This window comes from Panulirus ornatus, chromosome 63, assembly GCF_036320965.1.
Source record: "Panulirus ornatus isolate Po-2019 chromosome 63, ASM3632096v1, whole genome shotgun sequence".
In the NCBI taxonomy this organism is placed as follows: Eukaryota; Metazoa; Arthropoda; class Malacostraca; order Decapoda; family Palinuridae; genus Panulirus; species Panulirus ornatus.
Genome location: NC_092286.1, coordinates 28,281,338 through 28,308,195, shown reverse-complemented (window position 1 = coordinate 28,308,195; position 26,858 = coordinate 28,281,338). Strand labels below are relative to the sequence as shown.

The 26,858-nt window shown below is 45.4% G+C and overlaps 1 protein-coding gene across 2 annotated transcripts in view; it reads left to right on the top strand.

Annotated features, from left to right (window-relative positions):
• LOC139745903 (retinoid-inducible serine carboxypeptidase-like) overlaps window positions 1–26,858 on the top strand; it is a 102,496-nt gene that overhangs the window by 50,452 nt on the left and 25,186 nt on the right. For both annotated transcript variants that reach the window (XR_011712018.1, XM_071656571.1), the window contains exons 2-6: window positions 18,823–19,052; window positions 20,969–21,109; window positions 21,809–21,898; window positions 24,522–24,632; window positions 25,984–26,221. Coding sequence is in view for 1 of the 2 variants with exons in the window: in XM_071656571.1 (XP_071512672.1) it covers window positions 18,823–19,052; window positions 20,969–21,109; window positions 21,809–21,898; window positions 24,522–24,632; window positions 25,984–26,221 (810 nt within the window). In the remaining variant the exon portion in view is untranslated. The remainder of the gene's footprint in view (window positions 1–18,822; window positions 19,053–20,968; window positions 21,110–21,808; window positions 21,899–24,521; window positions 24,633–25,983; window positions 26,222–26,858) is intronic.

Sequence of the window (26,858 nt, the reverse complement as noted above, 5' to 3'; positions counted from 1 at the left end):
CACTGATTTAAATAAGCAGAAACCCACCGATTTAAATAGGCAGGAACCCACTGATTTAAATAGGCAGGAACCCACCGATTTAAATAGGCAGGAACCCACCGATTTAAATAGGCAGAAACCCACTGATTTAAATAAGCAGTAACCCACCGATTTAAATAGGCAGGAACCCACCGATTTAAATAGGCAGGAACCCACCGATTTAAATAGGCAGAAACCCAATGATTTAGATAAGCAGAAACCCACCGATTTAAATAGGCAGAAACCCACTGATTTAAATAGGCAGAAACCCACTGATTTAAATAAACAAACCCACCGATTTAAATAGGCAGGAACCCACCGATTTAGATAGGCAGAAACCCACTGTTTTAAATAAGCAGGAACCTACTGATTTAGATAGGCAAAAACTCATCGATTTGATTAGGGAGGAACCAACCGATTTAAATAGGTAGGAACCCACCGATTTAGATAGGCAGGATTCCACAGATTTAAATAGGCAGGAACCCACCGATTTAAATAGGCAGGAACCCACCGTTTTAAATAGGCAGGAACCCACCGATTTAAATAGGCAGGAACCCACCAATTTAAATAGGCAGGAACCCACCGTTTTAAATAGGCAGGAACCCACCGATTTAAATAGGCAGGAACCCACCGATTTTAATAGGCAGGAACCCACCGTTTTAAATAGGCAAAAACCCACCGATTTAAATAGGCAGGAACCCACCGATTTAGATAGGCAGAAACCCACTGTTTTAAATAAGCAGGAACCCACTGATTTAGATAGGCAGAAACCCACCGATTTGATTAGGGAGGAACCAACCGATTTAAATAGGTAGGAACCCACCGATTTAGATAGGCAGGAACCCACCGATTTAAATAGGCAGGAACCCACCGATTTAAATAGGCAGGAACCCACCGATTTAAATAGGCAGAAACCCACCGATTTAAATAGGCAGAAACCCACCGATTTAAATAGGCAGAAACCCACCGATTTAAGTAGGCAGAAACCCACCGATTTAAATAGGCAGAAACCCACCGATTTGATTAGGGAGGAACCCACCGATTTGAATAGGCAGGAACCCACCGATTTAAATAGGCAGGAACCCACCGATTTAAATAGGCAGGAACCCACCGATTTAAATAGGCAGGAACCCACCGTTTTAAATAGGCAGGAACCCACCGATTTAAATAGGCAGGAACCCACCGATTTAAATAGGCAGGAACCCACCGTTTTAAATAGGCAAAAACCCACCGATTTAAATAGGCAGGAACCCACCGATTTAGATAGGCAGAAACCCACTGTTTTAAATAAGCAGGAACCCACTGATTTAGATAGGCAGAAACCCACCGATTTGATTAGGGAGGAACCAACCGATTTAAATAGGTAGGAACCCACCGATTTAGATAGGCAGGAACCCACCGATTTAAATAGGCAGGAACCCACCGATTTAAATAGGCAGGAACCCACCGATTTAAATAGGCAGAAACCCACCGATTTAAATAGGCAGAAACCCACCGATTTAAATAGGCAGAAACCCACCGATTTAAGTAGGCAGAAACCCACCGATTTAAATAGGCAGGAACCCACCGATTTAAATAGGCAGGAACCCACCGTTTTAAATAGGCAGGAACCCACCGATTTAAATAGGCAGGAACCCACCGATTTAAATAGGCAGGAACCCACCGTTTTAAATAGGCAAAAACCCACCGATTTAAATAGGCAGGAACCCACCGATTTAGATAGGCAGAAACCCACTGTTTTAAATAAGCAGGAACCCACTGATTTAGATAGGCAGAAACCCACCGATTTGATTAGGGAGGCACCAACCGATTTAAATAGGTAGGAACCCACCGATTTAGATAGGCAGGAACCCACCGATTTAAATAGGCAGGAACCCACCGATTTAAATAGGCAGGAACCCACCGATTTAAATAGGCAGAAACCCACCGATTTAAATAGGCAGAAACCCACCGATTTAAATAGGCAGAAACCCACCGATTTAAATAGGGAGAAACCCGTCAACACCTCGTCTTACCCTCGTTTTCTATGCGATAGTATAATGTTTTCTGGTTTTTTTTTTTAACAATGCCTTATATAACGAAGATCCTGTGAGTGACCGTCACTCACTCACTCCCGTCCCTCAGATGTCGCGGGGCGGGCGGGGGGGGGGGGGGTAGGGGGGAGTGACGTGTGTGTGTGTGTGTGTGTGTGTGTGTGTGTGTGTGGTCAAGAGGCGTATCCTGTTTATTGTTGATGTTTTTCTGGTATTATCGGTCTGGTCTGGCCGTCACGTCGCCCACAACAACCCCCACCCCCCACACCCCCACACCCCGACCCCGACCCCCACACCCCCCCACCCCGACCGATTCGTTCGCTACGCGTCGGTGTCGCCGGAGGAGGAGGCGCGGCGCGCCACGCCGGCGCGGTAGTGCGTCACGTCGAGATACGATACAACCCCCCCCCATCACCCACCCCCCCATGCAAGAGTCTTCTTCCGGGAGAGAGAGAGAGGGAGAGAGAGAGAGAGAGAGAGAGAGAGAGAGAGAGAGAGAGAGAGAGAGAGAGAGAGAGAGAGAGAGAGAGAGAGAGAGAGAGAGGTGGGGGACGATTGTAGAGGGGGTGATGATGATGATGGAGGGGGGGGTGGTGTTGCATGGGTGGAGTGGGTTGTTTCCCCCCCCCCCACCTCAACGCTCATGCAACACCCCCCTCACAAGACCCACTCGTTTCCATAAGGGCTCCTAACCCTCTCCCCTTCCCTCCTCCTGCAGGAGGGACCAGAGGCCTCCCTCCTCCTGCAGGAGGGACCAGGGGGCCTCCCTCCTCCTGCAGGAGGGACCAGGGGTCCTCCCTCCTCCTGCATTGATGTGATCATATCCGGGTGGTGGCGGGTGGAGATGAACACCTAGGGCCTACGTGGGGGCTTTCGAGCTTAAGGAGGGAGTGAGGGAGGAGGGAGGTGGGCGTGTATTCGTGGCGCGCGTCCCTGGCAGTGAAAAGAAAAAAAGGAAGGTCGACTGAGAGAGTGAGAGAGAGAGAGAGAGAGAGAGAGAGAGAGTGTGAGAGAGAGAGTGAGAGAGAGAGAGAGAGAGAGAGAGAGTGAGAGAGAGAGAGAGAGAGAGAGAGAGAGAGAGAGAGAGAGAGAGAGAGAGAGAGAGAGAGAGTGAGAGAGAGAGAGAGAGAGAGAGCGTGCGTGCGTGCATGTGTTTGGTCCAGCCTGCAGTACGAGGAAGGGAGGGAAGGGAGGGAAACCTCCCCTCCCTTCCCTTGTTGTGTGGGTGATAACCAACACCCCCTCACCCCCCCTACCCCCCTTAGATTACGCCCTCTGGGGAAGGGAGGGAAGAGGGGAAGGGAGGGAAGAGGGGAAGGGAGGGAAGAAGAGGCGCTGACGAAAATATATCAGGGGAGGGTGATGGGCCACTTGGCCCTCCCCTTCCCTCCCCCTCCCCTCCCTTTCCCTCCCCTTCCCTCCCCCTCCCCTCCCTTTCCCTCCCCTTCCCTCCCATTACAATCACATGGTGACGATTGTAATTTTTCTCGTGACCTGACGTCAGTGATCGAGATATATATATATATATATATATATATATATATATATATATATATATATATATATATGCTTTGTCGCTGTCTCCCGCGTTTGCGAGGTAGCGCAAGGAAACAGACGAAAGAAATGGCCCAACCCACCCCCATACACATGTATATACATACACGTCCCCTACCCCCAGAGAACACGGCTCCCCCCTGCTGAGGCCCAGACCCCAGACCTACCCCCAGAGAACACGGCTCCCCCCTGCTGAGGCCCAGACCCCAGACCTACCCCCAGAGAACACGGCTCCCCCCTGCTGAGGCCCAGACCCCAGACCTACCCCCAGAGAACACGGCTCCCCCCCGCTGAGGCCCAGACCCCAGACCTACCCCCAGAGAACACGGCTCCCCCTGCTGAGGCCCAGACCCCAGACCTACCCCCAGAGAACACGGCTCCCCCCCGCTGAGGCCCAGACCCCAGACCTACCCCCAGAGAACACGGCTCCCCCCTGCTGAGGCCCAGACCCCAGACCTACCCCCAGAGAACACGGCTCCCCCCTGCCGAGGCCCAGACCCCAGACCTACCCCCAGAGAACACGGCTCCCCCCCGCTGAGGCCCAGACCCCAGACCTACCCCCAGAGAACACGGCTCCCCCCTGCTGAGGCCCAGACCCCAGACCTACCCCCAGAGAACACGGCTCCCCCCTGCTGAGGCCCAGACCCCAGACCTACCCCCAGAGAACACGGCTCCCCCCTGCCGAGGCCCAGACCCCAGACCTACCCCCAGAGAACACGGCTCCCCCCCGCTGAGGCCCAGACCCCAGACCTACCCCCAGAGAACACGGCTCCCCCCTGCTGAGGCCCAGACCCCAGACCTACCCCCAGAGAACAAGGCTCCTCCCTGCTGAGGCCCAGACCCCAGACCTACCCCCAGAGAACACGGCTCCCCCCCGCTGAGGCCCTTCGTACTTAAAGGTCGACCTTGACCATCTGGGATGTGTCTGGTTGGGACGAAAGGGATCGGGGGGGAGGTTATGGGGTCGTGTGCACGGACCATTCCTCATCCCTCGTGGTCAGTGACGTGGTAAGCGTCGTCATGTACCACGTCATCATGTGTGACGTCTGCCCCTCCCACTGGTGTGACGTAGCCGCTACGTACACACAGCCAAAGAAATATGTTCCCATATTTACGTTAAACATTTTGACACAACGGACGAAGGATTTTGACAAATGCTCGAGGGTCTTGCTTTACAATGTAGGTTTGCGGCAGGGGTGTGTGATGTCTCCATGGTTGTTTAATCTGTTTATGGATGGGGTTGTTAGGGAGGTGAATGCAAGAGTTTTGGAAAGAGGGGCAAGTATGAAGTCTGTTGTGGATGAGAGAGCTTGGGAAGTGAGTCAGATGATGTTCGCTGATGATACAGCGCTGGTGGCTGATTCATGTGAGAAACTGCAGAAGCTGGTGATGGAGTTTGGTAAAGTGTGTGGAAGAAGAAAGTTAAGAGTAAATGTGAATAAGAGCAAGGTTATTAGGTACAGTAGGGTTGAGGGTCAAGTCAATTGGGAGGTGAGTTTGAATGGAGAAAAACTGGAGGAAGTGAAGTGTTTTAGATATCTGGGAGTGGATCTGGCAGCGGATGGAACCATGGAAGCGGAAGTGGATCATAGGGTGGGGGAGGGGGCGAAAATTCTGGGAGCCTTGAAGAATGTGTGGAAGTCGAGAACATTATCTCGGAAAGCAAAAATGGGTATGTTTGAAGGAATAGTGGTTCCAACAGTGTTGTATGGTTGCGAGGCGTGGGCTATGGATAGAGTGCTGGAAATGAGATGTTTGAGGACAATGTGTGGTGTGAGGTGGTTTGATCGAGTAAGTAACGTAAGGGTAAGAGAGATGTGTGGAAATAAAAAGAGCTTGGTTGAGAGAGCAGAAGAGGGTGTTTTGAAATGGTTTGGGCACATGGAGAGAATGAGTGAGGAAAGATTGACCAAGAGGATATATGTGTCGGAGGTGGAGGGAACGAGGAGAAGTGGGGGACCAAATTGGAGGTGAAAAGATGGAGTGAAAAAGATTTTGAGTGATCGGGGCCTGAACATGCAGGAGGGTGAAAGGCGGGCAAAGAATAGAGTGATTGGATCGATGTGGTATACCGGGGTTGACGTGGTGTCAATGGCTTGAATCAGGGCACGTGAAGCGTCTGGGGTAAACCATGGAAAGTTGTGTGGGGCCTGGATGTGGAAAGGGAGCTGTGGTTTCGGGCATTATTGCATGACAGCTAGAGACTGAGTGTGAGCGAATGGGGCCTTTGTTGTCTTTTCCTAGTGCTACCTCGCACACATGAGGGGGGAGGAGGATGGTATTCCATGTGTGGCGAGGTGGCGATGGGGGTGGGTAGGGGCAGACAGTGTGAATTGTGTTCATGTGTGTATATGTGTGTGTCTGTGAGTGTATATATGTGTGTACGTTAGGATGTGTGGGTGTGTATGTTTGCGTGTGTGGACGTGTGTGTGTGTGCATGTGTGTGGGGGTGGGTTGGGCCATTTTCTTTCGTCTGTTTCCTTGCGCTACCTCGCAGGCGCGGGAGACAGCGACAAAGCAAAATAATAATGATATATATATATATATATATATATATATATATATATATATATATATATATATATATATATATATATATATATATATATATGAATATATTCTTATATGAGACACGAATAGTTCCCAAGTGCACTTTCGTGTAATAATCACATTATCATCAGGGGAGACACAAGAGAGAAATATAACAGTCAGTTGATATACATCGAAGAGACAAAGCTACGACGCCATTTGGTAAACATGTGATTGTCCAAGTTACCAAATGGCGTCGTAGCTTCGTCTCTTCGTTGTACATCAACTGACTGTTATATTTCTCTCTTGTGTCTCCCCTGATGATAATGTGATTATTACACGAAAGTGCACTTGGCAATTTATCGTGTCTCATATATGCACACTCACAAAGTATACATTGTAGAGTATCATGTTTCTATATAGTGTTAATGCATCTTTTTATTATTATTATTATTTTGAGAGTGATTACAGAGGAGATGTTGATAAATATTTTGAATTACAAATCTGGCCTTCATGTCCACCGGGGCCGACGGGAACGGACCTGTTCACTTTGACATCCCACGAGAATCTGGAGAGGTCGATTCCAATGGCCGTACCTCCTCCCCGGCTAGAGGGTTGGGGGGTCCTCTTTGTTTTCGCCCGTCATGGAGGGGTCGTCACGTGACCCAGCTTGGGTACGGAGGGTACACTCTCTCTCTCTCTCTCTCTCTCTCTCTCTCTCTCTCTCTCTCTCTCATATCTGGCCCCTGCGCAGCAGCGCTCCACGACAGCTGCGCAGCGCTGGCGCGCCGTTTCATTCCTGCCGTTCCCCCCAGCCAGCGGCCGGGGAGACACACAGTCAACACAAACACTGCAAAACCTCTCTATAACAACTTAACGTTACCTGGGCGCTAATAAATGTTTGATGTAGCCTTAAATCTAGTGTTGTTGGTGTATTTTGGGGTTGTATTACGAATACAGCGTTTGATGTTGCCCTAAATCTACTGTTGTGGGTGTATTCTGGGGTTGTATTACGAATACAGCGTTTGATGTTGCCCTAAATCTACTGTTGTTGGTGTATTCTGGGGTTGTATTACGAATACAGCGTTTGATGTTGCCCTAAATCTACTGTTGTTGGTGTATTCTGGGGTTGTATTACGAATACAGCGTTTGATGTTGCCCTAAATCTACTGTTGTTGGTTTATTCTGGGGTTGTATTACGAATACAGCGTTTGATGTTGCCCTAAATCTACTGTTGTTGGTTTATTCTGGGGTTGTATTACGAATACACCGTTTGATGTTGCCCTAAATCTACTGTTGTTGGTTTATTCTGGGGTTGTATTACGAATACAGCGTTTGATGTTGCCTTAAATCTACTGTTGTTGGTGTATTCTGGGGTTGTATTACGAATACAGCGTTTGATGTTGCCTTAAATCTACTGTTGTTGGTGTATTCTGGGGTTGTATTACGAATACAGCGTTTGATGTTGCCTTAAATCTACTGTTGTTGGTGTATTCTGGGGTTGTATTACGAATACAGCGTTTGATGTTGCCCTAAATCTACTGTTGTTGGTGTATTCTGGGGTTGTATTACGAATACAGCGTTTGATGTTGCCCTAAATCTACTGTTGTTGGTGTATTCTGGGGTTGTATTACGAATACAGCGTTTGATGTTGCCCTAAATCTACTGTTGTTGGTGTATTCTGGGGTTGTATTGCGAATACAGCGTTTGAAGTTGCCTTAAATCTATTGTTGTTGGTGTATTCTGGGGTTGTATTACGAATACAGCGTTTGATGTTGCCCTAAATCTATTGTTGTTGGTGTATTCTGGGGTTGTATTACGAATACAGCGTTTGATGTTGCCCTAAATCTACTGTTGTTGGTGTATTCTGGAGTTGTATTACGAATACAGCGTTTGATGTTGCCCTAAATCTACTGTTGTTGGTGTATTCTGGGGTTGTATTACGAATACAGCGTTTGATGTTGCCCTAAATCTACTGTTGTTGGTGTATTCTGGAGTTGTATTACGAATACAGCGTTTGCCTACAAGTTGTAGACCAGGTCGTCACAGATCAACGAGGTGTTACAGCCGTGATGGTGGGGTGGTGGGGGGGGGGGGGGTTGTTAGTACATAACAAGCGGGAGGTGTGTGTGTGTGGGGGGAGCAAATACAGCGAGGCAGCAGTGGGTACAGTGTGGTGAGTACATGGTTACAGCAAGGGTTACAGAGGTGTGGGTGTGTCCAGACCCAGGACGGGTACAGTGTGGTGAGTACATGGTTACAGCAAGGGTTACAGAGGTGTGGGTGTGTCCAGACCCAGGACGGGTACAGTGTGGTGAGTACATGGTTACAGCAAGGGTTACAGAGGTGTGGGTGTGTCCAGACCCAGGGACGGGTACAGTGTGGTGAGTACATGGTTACAGCAAGGGTTACAGAGGTGTGGTGTGTCCAGACCCAGGACGGGTACAGTGTGGTGAGTACATGGTTACAGCAAGGGTTACAGAGGTGTGGTGTGGCCAGACCCAGGACGGGTACAGTGTGGTGAGTACATGGTTACAGCAAGGGTTACAGAGGTGTGGGTGTGTCCAGACCCAGGACGGGTACAGTGTGGTGAGTACATGGTTACAGCAAGGGTTACAGAGGTGTGGGTGTGGACCAGACCCAGGACGGGTACAGTGTGGTGAGTACATGGTTACAGCAAGGGTTACAGAGGTGTGGGTGTGTCCAGACCCAGGACGGGTACAGTGTGGTGAGTACATGGTTACAGCAAGGGTTACAGAGGTGTGGGTGTGTCCAGACCCAGGACGGGTACAGTGTGGTGAGTACATGGTTACAGCAAGGGTTACAGAGGTGTGGGTGTGTCCAGACCCAGGACGGGTACAGTGTGGTGAGTACATGGTTACAGCAAGGGTTACAGAGGTGTGGGTGTGTCCAGACCCAGGACGGGTACAGTGTGGTGAGTACATGGTTACAGCAAGGGTTACAGAGGTGTGGGTGTGGCCAGACCCAGGACGGGTACAGTGTGGTGAGTACATGGTTACAGCAAGGGTTACAGAGGTGTGGGTGTGGCCAGACCCAGGACGGGTACAGTGTGGTGAGTACATGGTTACAGCAAGGGTTACAGAGGTGTGGGTGTGGCCAGACCCAGGACGGGTACAGTGTGGTGAGTACATGGTTACAGCAAGGGTTACAGAGGTGGTGGGTGTGTCCAGACCCAGGACGGGTACAGTGTTGGTGAGTACATGGTTACAGCAAGGGTTACAGAGGTTGTGGGTGTGGCCAGACCCAGGACGGGTACAGTGGTGTGAGTACATGGTTACAGCAAGGGTTACAGAGGTGTGGTGTGGCCAGACCCAGGACGGGTACAGTGTGGTGAGTACATGGTTACAGCAAGGGTTACAGAGGTGTGGGTGTGTCCAGACCCAGGACGGGTACAGTGTTGTGAGTACATGGTTACAGCAAGGGTTACAGAGGTGTGGGTGTGTCCAGACCCAGGACGGGTACAGTGTGGTGAGTACATGGTTACAGCAAGGGTTACAGAGGTGTGGTGTGTCCAGACCCAGGACGGGTACAGTGTTGTGAGTACATGGTTACAGCTAGGGTTACAGAGTGTGGGTGTGGCCAGACCCAGGACGGGTACAGTGTGGTGAGTACATGGTTACAGCAAGGGTTACAGAGGTGTGGGTGTGGCCAGACCCAGGACGGGTACAGTGTTGTGAGTACATGGTTTACAGCAAGGGTTACAGAGGTGTGGGTGTGCCAGACCCAGGACGGGTACAGTGTGGTGAGTACATGGTTACAGCAAGGGTTACAGAGGTGTGGGTGTGGCCAGACCCAGGACGGGTACAGTGTTGTGAGTACATGGTTACAGCAAGGGTTTACAGAGGTGTGGGTGTGGCCAGACCCAGGACGGGTACAGTGTGGTGAGTACATGGTTACAGCAAGGGTTACAGAGGTGTGGGTGTGGCCAGACCCAGGACGGGTACAGTGTGGTGAGTACATGGTTACAGCAAGGGTTACAGAGGTGTGGGTGTGCCAGACCCAGGACGGGTGGTGGGTGGTGATTCATGGTTCGGGTACAAGGTATATAATATAAATATATATATATATATATATATATATATATTATATATATATATATATATATATATATATATATGAAATATATTCTTATATGAGACACGAATAGTTCCCAAGTGCACTTTCGTGTAATAATCACATTATCATCAGGGGAGACACAAGAGAGAAATATAACAGTCAGTTGAGGTACATCGAAGAGACGAAGCTACGACGCCATTTGGTAAGCATATGATTGTCCAAGTTACCAAATGGCGTCGTAGCTTCGTCTCTTCGTTGTATATCAACTGACTGTTATATTTCTCTCTTGTGTCTCCCCTGATGATGATGTGATTATTACACGAAAGTGCACTTGGCAATGTATCGTGTCTCATATATGCACACTCACAAAGTATACATTGTAGAGTATCGTGTTTCTATATAGTGTTAATACATCTTTTTTTTATTATTATTATTTTGAGAGTGATTACAGAGGAGATGTTGATAAATATTTTGAATTGCAAGTCTGGCCTTCATGTCCAGCGGGGCCGACGGGAACGGACCTGTTCACTTTGACATCCCACGAGAATCTGGAGAGGTCGATTCCAATGGCCGTTCCTCCTCCCCGGCTAGAGGGTTGGGGGGGCCTCTTTGTTTTCGCCCGTCATGGAGGGGTCGTCACGTGACCCAGCTTGGGTACGGAGGGTACACTCTCTCTCTCTCTCTCTCTCTCTCTCTCTCTCTCTCTCTCTCTCTCTCTCATATCTGGCCCCTGCGCAGCAGCGCTCCACGACAGCTGCGCAGCGCAGGCGCGCCGTTTCATTCCTGCCGTTCCCCCCAGCCAGCGGCCGGGGAGACACACAGTCAACACAAACACTGCAAAACCTCTCTATAGCAACTTAACGTTACCTGGGCGCTAATAAATGTTTGATGTTGCCTTAAATCTACTGTTGTTGGTGTATTCTGGGGTTGTATTACGAATACAGCGTTTGATGTTGCCCTAAATCTACTGTTGTGGGTGTATTCTGGGGTTGTATTACGAATACAGCGTTTGATGTTGCCCTAAATCTACTGTTGTTGGTGTATTCTGGGGTTGTATTACGAATACAGCGTTTGATGTTGCCTTAAATCTACTGTTGTTGGTGTATTCTGGGGTTGTATTACGAATACAGCGTTTGATTGATGCCCTAAATCTACTGTTGTTGGTTTATTCTGGGGTTGTATTACGAATACAGCGTTTGATGTTGCCCTAAATCTACTGTTGTTGGTTTATTCTGGGGTTGTATTACGAATACAACCGTTTGATGTTGCCCTAAATCTACTGTTGTTGGTTTATTCTGGGGTTGTATTACGAATACAGCGTTTGATGTTGCCTTAAATCTACTGTTGTTGGTGTATTCTGGGGTTGTATTACGAATACAGCGTTTGATGTTGCCTTAAATCTACTGTTGTTGGTGTATTCTGGGGTTGTATTACGAATACAGCGTTTGATGTTGCCTTAAATCTACTGTTGTTGGTGTATTCTGGGGTTGTATTACGAATACAGCGTTTGATGTTGCCCTAAATCTACTGTTGTTTGGTGTATTCTGGGGTTGTATTACGAATAACAGCGTTTGATGTTGCCCTAAATCTACTGTTGTTGGTGTATTCTGGGGTTGTATTACGAATACAGCGTTTGATGTTGCCCTAAATCTACTGTTGTTGGTGTATTCCTGGGGTTGTATTGCGAATACAGCGTTTGAAGTTGCCTTAAATCTATTGTTGTTGGAGTATTCTGGGGTTGTATTACGAATACAGCGTTTGATGTTGCCACTAAATCTATTGTTGTTGGTGTATTCTGGTGTTGTATTACGATACAGCGTTTGATGTTGCCCTAAATCTACTGTTGTTGGTGTATTCTGGAGTTGTATTACGAATACAGCGTTTGAATGTTGCCCTAAATCTACTGTTGATGGGTATTCAGGGGTATGTATTACGTATACAGCGTTTGATGTTGCCCTAAATCTACTGTTGTTGTGTATTCTGGAGTTGTTATTACGAATACAGCGAGTTGCCTGCAAGTTGTGGGGGGGAGCAAATACAGCGAGGCAGCAGTGGGTACAGTGTGGTGAGTTCATGGTTACAGCAAGGGTTACAGAGGTGTGGGTTGTGTCCAGACACCAGGACGGGTACAGTGTGGTGAGTACATGGTTACAGCAAGGGTTACAGAGGTGTGGGTGTGTCCGACCCAGGACCGGGTACAGTGGTGGTGAGTACATGGTTACAGCAAGGGTTACAGAGGTGTGGGTGTTGTCCAGACCCAGGACGGGTACAGTGTGGTGAGTACATGGTTACAGCAAGGGTTACAGAGGTGTGGGTGTGGCCAGACCCAGGACGGGTACAGTGTGGTGAGTACATGGTTACAGCAAGGGTTACAGAGGTGTGGGGTGTGGCCCAGACCCAGGGACGGGTACAGTGTGGTGAGTACATGGTTACAGCAAGGGTTACAGAGGTGTGGGTGTGTCCAGACCCAGGACGGGTACAGCGTGGTGAGTACATGGTTACAGCAAGGGTTACAGAGGTGTGGGTGTGACCAGACCCAGGACAGGTACAGCGTGGTGAGTACATGGTTACAGCAAGGGTTACAGAGGTGTGGGTGTGTCCAGACCCAGGACGGGTACAGTGTGGTGAGTACATGGTTACAGCAAGGGTTACAGAGGTGTGGGTGTGTCCAGACCCAGGACGGGTACAGTGTGGTGAGTACATGGTTACAGCAAGGGTTACAGAGGTGTGGGTGTGGCCAGACCCAGGACGGGTACAGCGTGGTGAGTACATGGTTACAGCAAGGGTTACAGAGGTGTGGGTGTGTCCAGACCCAGGACGGGTACAGTGTGGTGAGTACATGGTTACAGCAAGGGTTACAGAGGTGTGGGTGTGTCCAGACCCAGGACGGGTACAGTGTGGTGAGTACATGGTTACAGCAAGGGTTACAGAGGTGTGGGTGTGGCCAGACCCAGGACGGGTACAGTGTGGTGAGTACATGGTTACAGCAAGGGTTACAGAGGTGTGGGTGTGTCCAGACCCAGGACGGGTACAGTGTTGTGAGTACATGGTTACAGCAAGGGTTACAGAGGTGTGGGTGTGGCCAGACCCAGGACGGGTACAGTGTGGTGAGTACATGGTTACAGCAAGGGTTACAGAGGTGTGGGTGTGTCCAGACCCAGGACGGGTACAGTGTGGTGAGTACATGGTTACAGCAAGGGTTACAGAGGTGTGGGTGTGGCCAGACCCAGGACGGGTACAGTGTTGTGAGTACATGGTTACAGCAAGGGTTACAGAGGTGTGGGTGTGGCCAGACCCAGGACGGGTACAGTGTGGTGAGTACATGGTTACAGCAAGGGTTACAGAGGTGTGGGTGTGGCCAGACCCAGGACGGGTACAGTGTTGTGAGTACATGGTTACAGCAAGGGTTACAGAGGTGTGGGTGTGTCCAGACCCAGGACGGGTACAGTGTGGTGAGTACATGGTTACAGCAAGGGTTACAGAGGTGTGGGTGTGTCCAGACCCAGGACGGGTACAGTGTGGTGAGTACATGGTTACAGCAAGGGTTACAGAGGTGTGGGTGTGTCCAGACCCAGGACGGGTACAGTGTTGTGAGTACATGGTTACAGCAAGGGTTACAGAGGTGTGGGTGTGTCCAGACCCAGGACGGGTACAGTGTTGTGAGTACATGGTTACAGCAAGGGTTACAGAGGTGTGGGTGTGGCCAGACCCAGGACGGGTACAGTGTGGTGAGTACATGGTTACAGCAAGGGTTACAGAGGTGTGGGTGTGGCCAGACCCAGGACGGGTACAGTGTGGTGAGTACATGGTTACAGCTAGGGTTACAGAGGTGTGGGTGTGGCCAGACCCAGGACGGGTACAGTGTGGTGAGTACATGGTTACAGCAAGGGTTACAGAGGTGTGGGTGTGGCCAGACCCAGGACGGGTACAGTGTTGTGAGTACATGGTTACAGCAAGGGTTACAGAGGTGTGGGTGTGGCCAGACCCAGGACGGGTACAGTGTGGTGAGTACATGGTTACAGCAAGGGTTACAGAGGTGTGGGTGTGGCCAGACCCAGGACGGGTACAGTGTTGTGAGTACATGGTTACAGCAAGGGTTACAGAGGTGTGGGTGTGGCCAGACCCAGGACGGGTACAGTGTGGTGAGTACATGGTTACAGCAAGGGTTACAGAGGTGTGGGTGTGGCCAGACCCAGGACGGGTACAGTGTGGTGAGTACATGGTTACAGCAAGGGTTACAGAGGTGTGGGTGTGGCCAGACCCAGGACGGGTGGGGGTGGTTGATTCTGGTCGGGTCACACAATAGGAAAATTGGTAGTAATGGAATTGGTCTAAATAACACACACACACACACACACACACACACACACACACACACACATACACACACACACACACACACGCACACACACACACACACACACACACACACACACACACACACACACAGATACGATGATAAGCCTTATCGGAAAAGCAAAGACATTATCAGTGAGAGAGAGAGAGAGAGAGAGAGAGAGAGAGAGAGAGAGAGAGAGAGAGAGAGAGAGTGTGTTAACCCCCCCCCCTTAGATTAGTCCTTCGGTCACTGGCGGTCATGAGGCACGGTCCACGGGGCTGGAAACCTGCCCGTGCGACTTGACCCAGCCAATGAAACATGGCATCATACACCCTGGCCAAGATGGTGTTATCACCATCGCAAAAAAGGTTAAATTACTTTGGTGTGTGTATATATATATATATATATATATATATATATATATATATATATATATTGGAAATGATCACAATTTTGCGCGTGATCAATATATTCCTTTGAGTCCACGGGGGAAAATGAAACACGATAAGTTCCCAAGTGCACTTTCGTGTAATAATCACATCATCATCAGGGGAGACACAAGAGAGAAATATAACAGTCAGTTGATATACAACGAAGAGACGAAGTTAGGACGCCATTTGGTGTGTGTGTGTGTGTGTGTGTGTGTGTGTATCGATGAATGAGAACCAGCGTAGATGTGCGACGTAGATGTAATACGCAGAAGCGTATATCGTGGCGTATACATATTTTTACATATTGATGAAGTCTTTTCATTGGCGTGTGATTAATAATGTCCCAGCTCCCCATGTCTCCCCAGCTCCCCAAGTCTCTCCCCAGCTCCCCATGTCTCTCCCCAGCTCCCCATGTCTCTCCCCACAGCTCCCTATGTCTCTCCCCAGCTCCCCATGTCTCTCCCCACAGCTCCCTATGTCTCTCCCCAGCTCCCCATGTCTCTCCCCAGCTCCCCATGTCTCCCCAAAGCTCCCTATATCTCCCCAGCTCCCCATGTCTCTCCCCAGCTCCCCATGTCTCTCCCCAGCTCCCCATGTCTCTCCCCAGCTCCCCATGTCTCCCCAGCTCCCCATGTCTCCCCAGCTCCCCAAGTCTCTCCCCAGCTCCCCATGTCTCCCCACAGCTCCCCATGTCTCTCCCCAGCTCCCCATGTCTCTCCCCAGCTCCCCATGTCTCTCCCCAGCTCCCCATGTCTCCCCAAAGCTCCCTATATCTCCCCAGCTCCCCATGTCTCTCCCCCACAGCTCCCCATGTCTCTCCCCCACAGCTCCCCATGTCTCCCCCCCGCAGCTCCCCATGTCTCCCCCCACAGCTCCCCATGTCTCTCCCCCACAGCTCCCCATGTCTCTCCCCCACAGCTCCCCATGTCTCTCCCCCACAGCTCCCCATGTCTCCCCCCACAGCTCCCCATGTCTTCCTATAATGGGTATGGACCCACGAGGGAGGAATGCATTAGTACGCCCTTATCTATGTGTTCACTTTGACCCTGACCTTTGACCCCCCCCAGGGTCAACAAGTGGTCGTTTCTGGTAGCATGGTAGATGTGGGACCGTGGTAGATGTGGTAGACTGAAGTCTACCCCATTGGCTGGAACCTGGTCTAATTTGACCAGAGGCCCCAGATCATGTCTAGGATCCGGTGACCCATGACCCATCTTGACCCTTGACCCCGAGCGAGACCAAAATCAATACGGGTCTTCGTCCTCCTCCAGAGGGTCTGTGTGCCCAGTTTGGTGGAGATTGGACGGGTGGTTCTGTAGTTAGCGTGCGGACAACAGACTGCGGCAGACTCTCTCTCTCTCTCTCTCTCTCTCTCTCTCTCGGGATAAATAATTTGCTGCCAAGCCTCCCACATTTTCTTTATCGACAATAACTGAATTATCCGTGTAAACACAGTCGTGGGGGGAACGATAATATTTCCCTGGCCAAGCTGCTCTGCCACAGCTTCCAGACGTACGAGAGAAGGAGGCAATTTGATTTAGATTTAGTGGCGCCTCTAAGTCATATAAGAGTCAGAAGAAATTGGCGAATAACTCCAACACATAGCGTTTTCCTTTTTCCGTACTTCTCCGCCGTTGCCCGCGTGAGCGAGGGAGCGCCTGGAACAGACGAAGCAATGCCTGGGGTTCAGTCATATATATTTATATATTCCTTTCGTATATTCATCTCTCATATGACCATACATTATATAGATTTAGGAATGATGTACACGTAAACCCTAAGACATCCTCTCTTGTCAGACATTACAGTCGTTTTCCCTGAAGTGTATCCTCCTCCTCCTCCCCCTAGCATGGCAGTAGTCTACCCCTCTCTCCCTATCGTGCCGCCAGCTCTCTGGTAATTATTTATAAGCTGCCGCCACAGAGTCCATTTTATTCTGCGTTGGATGGGGTCGCCGCTGGTGGATTTCGAAGGGCCAGTGCTTGTGCCCCCGGGCTGCACCGTGTGCCACGGGAGATACACGGGTGGAAATATGGCACTTACATGTCGTAGGGATTCCAGGCTGTACGGCTCGCCTTGAGCGATTCTCACACGACGGAACAATCCATAGGCACGATGGTACAATCCCTAGTTACGATGGTACGATTCATAGACGCGCGAAGGTACGATCCTTAGGGTTGATGGTACGATCCTCAAGCGCGATGGTATGATCCACTGGCACGATGGTACGATCCACTGGCACGATGGTACGATACGATGGTACGATTCAATGGCACGATGGCACGATCCACTGGCACGATGGTACGATCCAATGGCACAATGGTACGATCCACTGGCACGATGGTACGATCCAATGGCACGATGGTACAATTCATTGGCACGATGGTATGATCCATACGATCCAATGGCACGATGGTTCAATCCATTGGCACAGTGGTACAATCCATAGTCACGATGGTACTATCCATAGGCTCAACGGTATGATCCACTGGCACAACAGTACGATCCATAGGCACAACAATACGATCCATAGTCACGAGGGTACGACCCATTGGCATAACGGTATAATCTTTAGGCATGATGGTACCATCCATTAGCACTATGTTACAATCCATTGGCACAGTGGTACAATCCATAGTTACGAGGGTGTGATCCATAGGCATGATGGTACGATCCATAGTCACGAGGGTACAATCCATAGTCATCAGGGTACGATACATAGGCATGATGGTAGATCCATTGGCATAGTAGTATCATCCACATCTTGTACGTGGTGATGGATATTTGCTCATAAATGCCCTCATACATAAGGGAAAAGAATTCACATTGCTAGAGTTTGGGATGTGGATATGAAACATCAATGATGGAATTGCTTTAGACAGAAGTCTATGTTACGTTACTTTGCCCTGGATTTGTGGGTTTCTTTAGTCCCTGCAGCTGTGCCTGTGACTGAGTATCCTTCTAAAGGGCATTGTCCTCCCGGCTGTTTGATGCTGCTGGTCTGAATTTATTACTGTATACGTTGTGCAGCATAATTTGAGGCGGATGCTTCTGAGAAGAAGCTGACCATTAATTTTTCAAGAGTTCCAGGTAGTCTATTACAGGTGTTTCTTGTACTTGGCTTTTACAGATTGATGTGGACCTGTTTTATTGATGTTTTCTCCAGGATTTGGTATAATTTATACATTTTACCATTCTCTGCAGTTTTCTGTTTCAAGGAGGAATTATCCTTTTATGCAGTTTTGGGACCAAATCATTCAGTATTTCACAATGTATATGATATGATGTTTCTCTTGTGTCTGCATTGTGTGAATACAGTTTAAAGATGTTTAGAATAAATCAGTGAATATGATAATGGGCCTCGTAAATGTTCTCTGCTCAGCAGTGTTTCCATTCAGGGGAGAATTAGTGCTTTGAATAATGACATATTAGTAAAGTTTCATTAGTTTTGAAACTTTTCAGCACCTACCCTGTCATGTTCATAGCTTCAGAGGTTCCCTAGGTTTTTGTTTTTCTGGATCGTTATGATGATCCTGTTCCTGCCGTGTACTTGGTATGTAACTTGATTTCTTTAGTCCTTCCATAACTGAAGTATTAAGATTTTTCGAGTTTGGGGCCCCATTTGATGATCTGAATGATAATGTTGACAGGTTTTCAAAGCATCCCATTGACTAAATTGCCACACTGTATTTTGTGTTGCTGTTGAGACATGTTGATATTTGTAGTTATGACTGTAGTTATTTTTATCAATTTCTCAAATGATTGCATGAAGTATCAAATCATTGTACATGTAATTATTCTCAACATTGAAGATTTGTTTCTAAGTGTGTTTTTGTTTCAGGCCATTCCACAAGAATCAGACAAGGGAAGGAGACGTGGGGATATGTGAATGTGCGGGAAAAAGCTCACATGTTCTTCTGGTTGTATTACACCACTGCTGATGTTGACTACAAACTTCGTCCTCTAATTCTCTGGCTACAGGGTGGGCCTGGAGCATCATCTACAGGCATAGGCAATTTTCTAGAGATAGGACCCCAAGATCAGACATTGAAGAACAGGACGAATGCTTGGGTGAGTTTTTAGAATAGCCTACGAAGTATTGTATGCATTGATTGATCCTTTTGTTTAGTTATATTCATGTCCACCTCACCCACCCACACAAAGGAAAAGGTGATCATGTACTATTTAAGTGTAGTAACATTATAAAGATATAAAAATGCTGAAAGAGGACGTCGGACTCAACGAGGAGAGAGACATATGGTATGTACAGCTGTGCAATTTTTATATGGGCATAAACTAGAATATGGAATTCCAAGGTCAGTGTATCGAATAGTGTAAGAGAAAGTTCCCTGAAATTTAAAATGACAAGAAAAGTATATGTACACCATTGTCAGGAAGATAAGAGAAAAGGTCACAAGAGAAAGGGATTTAGTTTAATATTAGATGTTAAAAAGCTAAAGGAAAAAGATGTAGGCTGCAGAATGGCCAGCCAATGTTTGAAAGGTATGAGAAAGCAAGAAATTGATATAGTAAAATAACTAAGGAGGAAGAAAATCTTTGAAAAAAAAACAAAATTTGCATACAAATTAGGTGACATGATCCGAAAATTTTTGTAGAACTCCCTCTCCCCCATATTGTATACTTTGGTAATGGCAATCAAGTAGTTACTTATTCCTATCACATTTTTTGCTTACTCCATTCATCCATCCTTCTGAATCCTTAGGTCTCATTTTGTTCTTTAACTGAAAAATTACACCGTATGAATTTATAGAACTATGTTAGATCATCATGTGCCTTTTCTTTAATATTTTTAATTACCTATTTGTACATAGGGGGAAGGATTTCTGAACTCATAGGGCCTCATCTCATAATCTTCCTAGGACTGTGCCCTACTTTTGGGTTTGTGTATACTGTACTGTCTTCAAAATTTCATTACATAGCTTATTCCATTCATCCCATATTTTTACTATAGACGTGTTTCTTCTCATCTTTTCTAACATGCTAGAAGTAAGAAAAACATCATAATGTAAAACTGTTCCATAAGCTTGTCACATCTAATTATATGTTAAAGAACAGATTCAGAAGACAGTGTCAATTCTAATTACTAGTTAAAGAGCAAAGAACCAGAGAGAAAGATTCACGAGAATGAGTTGCTGAAACAGATGAGGAAATATATATGGAGATGAATGCTAAGTTCTGAAGTGTATTACAGTTGATTATACTTTAATCCCATCTTGTATAGACTAGACCTTTAACATTTGACCATTCACAGTAGAGGACAGCTTAACCTCATCTCTAATATGATGGTGCTACATCCCTGGCTGACTTGACGATAAACCCGTGAAATTGGCCATCGCTCCTTATCCCCATCATTGAACTAGACCATTAATCCTTTGGCTTCTGCCATCTTTACATACATCCCTTAATCAGCTCCCTTAAAAGTACTTAATCTGCTATATAATTTGGGTGAACCAATTTGATTGTCTCGAGAACATTTACGCTGGAATCAGCTTCTTGCCAATGTTCATTTTGTGATTCTTGTTGAACTTCTTAAAAATGTAAAGACCAGTGAATCAGCATAGCGTATCACAGTTTGCACTCTGTAGTTTTGCTATAGATTCTCTAGTCATTGCCCTGAATTATGTCTTCCTATTCCATTTGATGATTCATATGAAACAAATGCTTTTTGTTATCCTTGGAGATAGGTGAGAAAGCATACTTCCTATTTCCCACATTTCTTAGAAGGCGACTAAAAGGGGTGGGAGCAGGGGGCTGAAAATCCCCCCTCCTGTTTTTACTTTTCCAAAAGAAGGAACAGAGAATGGGCCAAGTGAGGATTTTTTCCTCTAAGGCTCAGTCATCTGTTCTTGACACTGCCTTGTTGATGTAGGAAATGTCGAATATGTATAGAATAAATGCTTTTTTGATATTCATAATAATCTGTGAATTTAGTAAGAAAATGATGTCGTGTTCTCTCATCTTTTCAGACTGACTATGTTAATGTTCTGTTTGTGGATAACCCAGTGGGAACAGGTTATAGTTATGTTGAAGACCCAAAGCTTTTGGTCCACAACAACTCTGCCATTGCTGATGATCTTGTGACATTCATGAAAGGATTTTTCAAGAAGGTAAGTTAAGTGCTTAGGCAGAGAACAATTTTCAAAACACTTAAGTAAGCATATTAATGAAGGTTGATGACATTACAAAGAATAGTTAAGACTCATTCGTTTCCTCCTGTTCACATATAGTTAACTTGCAGTAATATGTTTTGGTAGATACCTGCCATGGGTATTCATTGATTTTAAATTGGGTGTTATAAGTTGATCTTTCCATTTCTGTAATTGTTGAAAAATGGATATTGGCAAGAGTAAGCTGTAAGATAAGTGATTACTCATGCAAAGACGTGCTGTGGTACCTATTTTGTGATAAAGAGGATAACTTGATTTTTTTTTTTTTTTATTACCTGTGGGTACAGGGGAGAAAGACTGCTACTTGTGTAGCTCCTGTTTGTTGTAGAAAACAAGTACGTGAGTTGGTAATCCTCCCTTCTGATTTTATCAATCACTAAAAGTAGGAACAGGAGTTGAATAAGGATTTTCTTTGAAGGCTCAGTCATCTGCTACAAATGCTACCTTATTAAGGTGAGCAGGCATTAGAAAAAAAAGAAGAGATATGTTTATTTTCATCTTATTTAATGCGTATTTACATATTGTTGTTAACACAAACACACATTGATCCTGGTTATTATTATGGAATTTTTGCGATGTATATAGGTAAGTAAAATGCTTTTTGGACTCTGATACCTATATATTTTTTTAACTGCACAGGTTCCTGAGTTTGAGACCGTCCCACTCTACGTTTTTGCAGAGTCTTATGGAGGGAAAATGGCATCAAAATTTGCTCAGTCACTGGGCAAAGTGAGTATTATATGTCAGCATGTTTCCTTAAAACCACACTAGTTTTCACACCTTGTATGGTAGTTAGTCTTCATCTAATATCGTGCTTGATGTCCCTTTTAACATTATGTTTCTTAGTTTTGACTCTGAACCAAAGATGTCGTCTTGAAACTCCACTGAGGTTTTGTTTTGGCCATAAGGATACTTGAAAAGCCCACTGTACCATAACATAGTTGCTTCTATTTATGTAAGTGACAAAATATTCGATTAACATAATACACAGAGTTTTTTATTTTTGCTGAAGTCTGATTAAGTTATGGGCTAACAGGGCTAAAGCCCAGGAGCTTCACACTGAAAAGATGAAAAAAATATATATACAAAAATAGAAAAGTTTTACATTTCTATTTTTATTGACTATTGTCAAACCTGCCAAAAAAGTGACTATGTCCCTTATGTAGCACACACACATCAGGTGAAGAGATTTTGTACAGGTTGAGCATAGGGATCCAAAAATCTGAAATCCGAAACTTTTTGAGCAGCAGCATTACTTTACAAGTGGAAAATTCCACACTGAAACACATTATTTTATCATTGTATTAATGGTGTTTAATGCTTTTTACTGCGAATTACTGAAACACGTTATTTTATCATTGCATTAATGGTATTGAATACCTTTTACTGTGAAGTACTTATGTGTGAATAAGTGTAAAAAATTGTTTCTTATCAGTAGCTTATAAAATTCAGTCAGGAATGAAGGTGATGGAAAACAACCACAGAGTGTCCACATGGGCAGCTGAGTTGTAACTTAACCATAGCTTTGTGATGGTTCACTGCTACACAAACTTTGTTTCATGTGCAGTATTATAAAAAATATTCCAAAATCCAAAACATTTCTGGTCCCAGGCATTTCGGGTAAGAGATATCAACCTGTATTATCCTAGGATTAGCCTACAATTTTGTGATCATTTAGGGGATAAGGACCTCTTGCCTTGTTGTCTGCTTGACCCCATAGAGATTAATCCAATCCTGGCACAAGCCCATTGATGAATAGTAGCACCTCACTTGGGCCTCCACTACACAGCAAACAGCAGAGGTCATCCTCAGCTTAGTCCATACCACTGGGGAGCACACTGCTTTAAGCAGTAAGAGGGAGCACATGTCTCATAATTTATTGGCTTTATGTAGAAGAACGAAAGCGGTTGATGAGCATGAATTGTGCCTGATTGATTATGTAAACTGACTTGCCAAACTTGTCATTATTTTATTTCTTTGTTAGTCCCTGTCATTACCTTGCTAATGTGGGAAAGTATGAGAAAATCAAAGATTGCTTCAGAGTGAGCTGGATGGCTGTATTGAAGCTTCATTGTACCCAAACTCTTCATTTGACACTCGTTCCATGCCATCATTCTGACCATAGTATTTATGATGAACGGGTGTTATCGCCTCCCTCAGTCTTCTCTCTGTAAATGATCATTCTCCCACCCCTGATCTTATTCACTTTTACACTGATGACTCTACATACTTCAACCCACTTTTCATCCCTTACACTGATGACTCTACATACTTCAACCCACTTTCCATCCCCTCTTTGCTCTGATACTTATTCTTTATCCCACTCTGAACATATTTCATCTCTTTATTCAGATCTGTGTAGTAGTGCATAATGGAGAAGCAGTGACTTAGTTTTTGAAATTCATGAGTGCAATAACTTAGTTTTTAAATTCATCACTGCAGTAACTTAGTTTTTGCTCATGCCTGTATCGAAAACTTGTTTCTGCTATTCATTTTCAAAACACCACAATTCAACCCTACACAGTAAACTAAAGGTCGAGTCCAACACTTTTGTCAGAAACCAACACTGAACTTTATTAGAACGATGAAAATATGTAACTTCAGTCATAATTCAGCAAAGAAATTGCACTGCCCTGAGTACTTGTTTCACACTCCTCTTGTTATAGGTTATGATTCCAGTTGACTTTCACAACTATAATTTACATTGTTTGTACAAGCTGCATGGTTGATTGACTTTCAGAAATGGAGCTAACCCTTATATACCTAATTTTTTGTAAGAAACTCGATAGAATCTGGAGAAAAATATGTCGCAATCCCTGTTGAAGGTCCCAGATATCACTTCACTAATGCTCATATTTTCATGAGTGGGCATATGACCACTGTTGGTGTAAGAAAGTGTTTGTGTTAAAAGTGTGATTACATGTACTGAGCAACTAAAAAGTAGTGTCAGTTTCCTGTCTTCAGAAATCTCTGTATTAATGTGGTTCTTCACGGGGTGAACAGATATGTGAATTTTATTATCTGGATGTTGGCCAAATTACTTCATGTTGGTTTGTGGCTCTTGAAATAAATCCAGTGGGTGGAAAAATCCTTTATTCGTTGTATGTTAATTTCTTTCATCATGTTAGTCAACTTTCTTTTTCCTGCATTTATGCATTTTCATTCTTAACCAGTTTAAGGACTTTCAAAAGTGCTTTAAAGCAGCTTTTGTGGATGACTGATAAGTGCAGATTCACTATAGCAAGTGAAGTGATAATGTTTTACCAGTGTGATTGTGCTGTACATGTAGGAAACAGCAGAAATTATTAAAAATATATTATGTATTGTAAATATGATTTCTCTTAATCGACAGGCAATTCAACTGAAGAAGATCAAATGCCAATTGGCAGGAGTTGCTTTGGGAGACTCCTGGGTATCACCTGTAGATGCTGTTATGTCATGGGGACCATACCTTTATGCTACGGTAAGTTGTATATTAACTGCACTCCGAAAGATTTAAGAATTGATGTTAAATGCACTTTGTGATTATGGTGATGGAGCAACTAAAACACCTTGCTTGTTAATATAAAGGTTTCATGATGGAAGCTTTCTTGATCTACTCACAATTGAGATGATTAATTACAGTTTCTTGGGATTGAGGAGTAAGAACTCTCCTCACGTATTATCTGCATGTTGTAAAAAGTGACTATTAGGGGTGGAAGCAGTGGGCTGGAAACCCTCCCCTCCTTGCATTGTCAGTGTACAAGAACAGGAACATGAGAAAAGGCCGATCAAAGGTTTATCCTTATGTTGTATGCTGAAAGAGGATTTGTTACTGGGTGTGCTGAAAGAGGATTCATTATAGGGAATGCATGGTTTAAAATGAAATGTGCATACGTAAGTATACTTGGGTGAGTGGGGTGGGGAGATTACCGAGTATTTTTGGATATGTAATAATTGACAGGCGTGTAAAGCAGTGTTATCTGTGAACATGCTGAGATGGGTGGCAGGTGGGATGTCTGGTCAATTCGTGGTGGAAGCGAGTGTGACGTTTTGTAATGGTTTTAGGAAAAGAGGAAACAGTGTGTGTGTGTGTGTGTGTGTGTGTGTGTGAAAGAAGTGGGAAAAGTGATGGTACTTGAAAAGGAAGCTTGTATGTGGAGAAACTGAGAGATTAAAGAGTGTCAAAAGGTGAGAGTAAGGGCAATGGGGAGTTGGGGGTGGAGTGGTAGGTATTTAGATTAGCATTGCATACATATTTAGTTACTGTATGTGGCCTTTGGAAGGTGGGATAAGGTGATTGAAATTGCTTGTGAAATAGAGGAAAAAAAGGTGTGTGCTGGGCACAATTGTGTGAGATTGGGAGGAGTACAAGAGAAAGAATCAAGAAATCCAGAGAATGATAAGGGAGGTGAAAAAGATGGTTTTTTAAGGGGAAAAAAAAAAAGATAAAAGGTTTCTCCTGGTTATTATGGAGGTACTTGAATATAGAAAAAAAGAATTGCAGTATTACACCTCACTAGAGAGAGGAATGTAGTGATTAATCAATTGCATTCCTGTTATGTTTTAGTGTGTACTTTTTTATTTTTTGTAATAAAAGAAGATGAAAGATTTCCTTCCGTTATTATTGTTTATGATGAATGTTACTGTACTGGGGAAAGTACTGTATAAGCCACTGTTCCTTAGATGTAGGAAAATGAAAATCATAGGTAATTGTATAGTATGACCTATTAAGAATTTTCAAATATTTTTGTGAAAAGATTTAATTGGATGAATAACTGTGATATTCTTGCCATCTCCTTTTGTTGGATGATTGATTTCAATGTTTCTTGCAGTCTCTGATTGATTCTGCTGGCTTAGAAAAAGTCAACAACAAGACTAAGACGGTCTCTGACGCCGTCCATGCAGGGAAGATGACAGAAGCCACGCAGCTATGGTCTCAGGCAGAGGACTTGATTGAGAATGTAACTAATGGCGTTAATTTCTACAATATTCTCGAAAAGCGCCATGAGGATAATTCATCCAACCGTATTGAAAGACGATCAACGCACCAGTTTACTTCGAAGGAAAATGGTAACCCTATATTTTCATTTGAGTACATTAGCCATGAGTATTTTTCGCAGTGACATTTTATCAACCACAACTTATAATTTTCATTAATCCTCCCCTTCAGCAATGGTGTACCAAAGACACCATCCAAATGAATGTCCTTCATTTCATCGATTCATCCAAACATTTACGTTTTTTACAACAGGCCTCTGACCCACTATCTCATCCTTTTTGTGTTAAGGTTTTCCTAGTCATTCCCTTTTAAGTACTTACATTTTCTGTGTTTGACAAGATCATGCTAAACCATTCAGGCTGGACCTTCACTAGATAAGTTAAAAGCATACCAGTTAGAAATTGGGAAGGGCATATTCTAAACTTAGCACAAAGGAGACTCCATGGCCTTGTTATTTAGCTTTGTAACACAGAAACTGTACCTCCACTACGGAATTATCTGTCTCTTCAGCATGGCTCCCATGCTGAGAGAATCATATTGTTGGTCCTTTATATCTAATTTCAGCTGTAGACCAATATGCCGATTCTATTTTTTTACACTAGTTTGTGTTTTTCCTTGTAACAAGATAATTCTGGGTCAGATAAAGAATGGATTCATATGCTCACATCCACTTTCCAGCTGTCATGTATAATACACCAAATCTTAAGC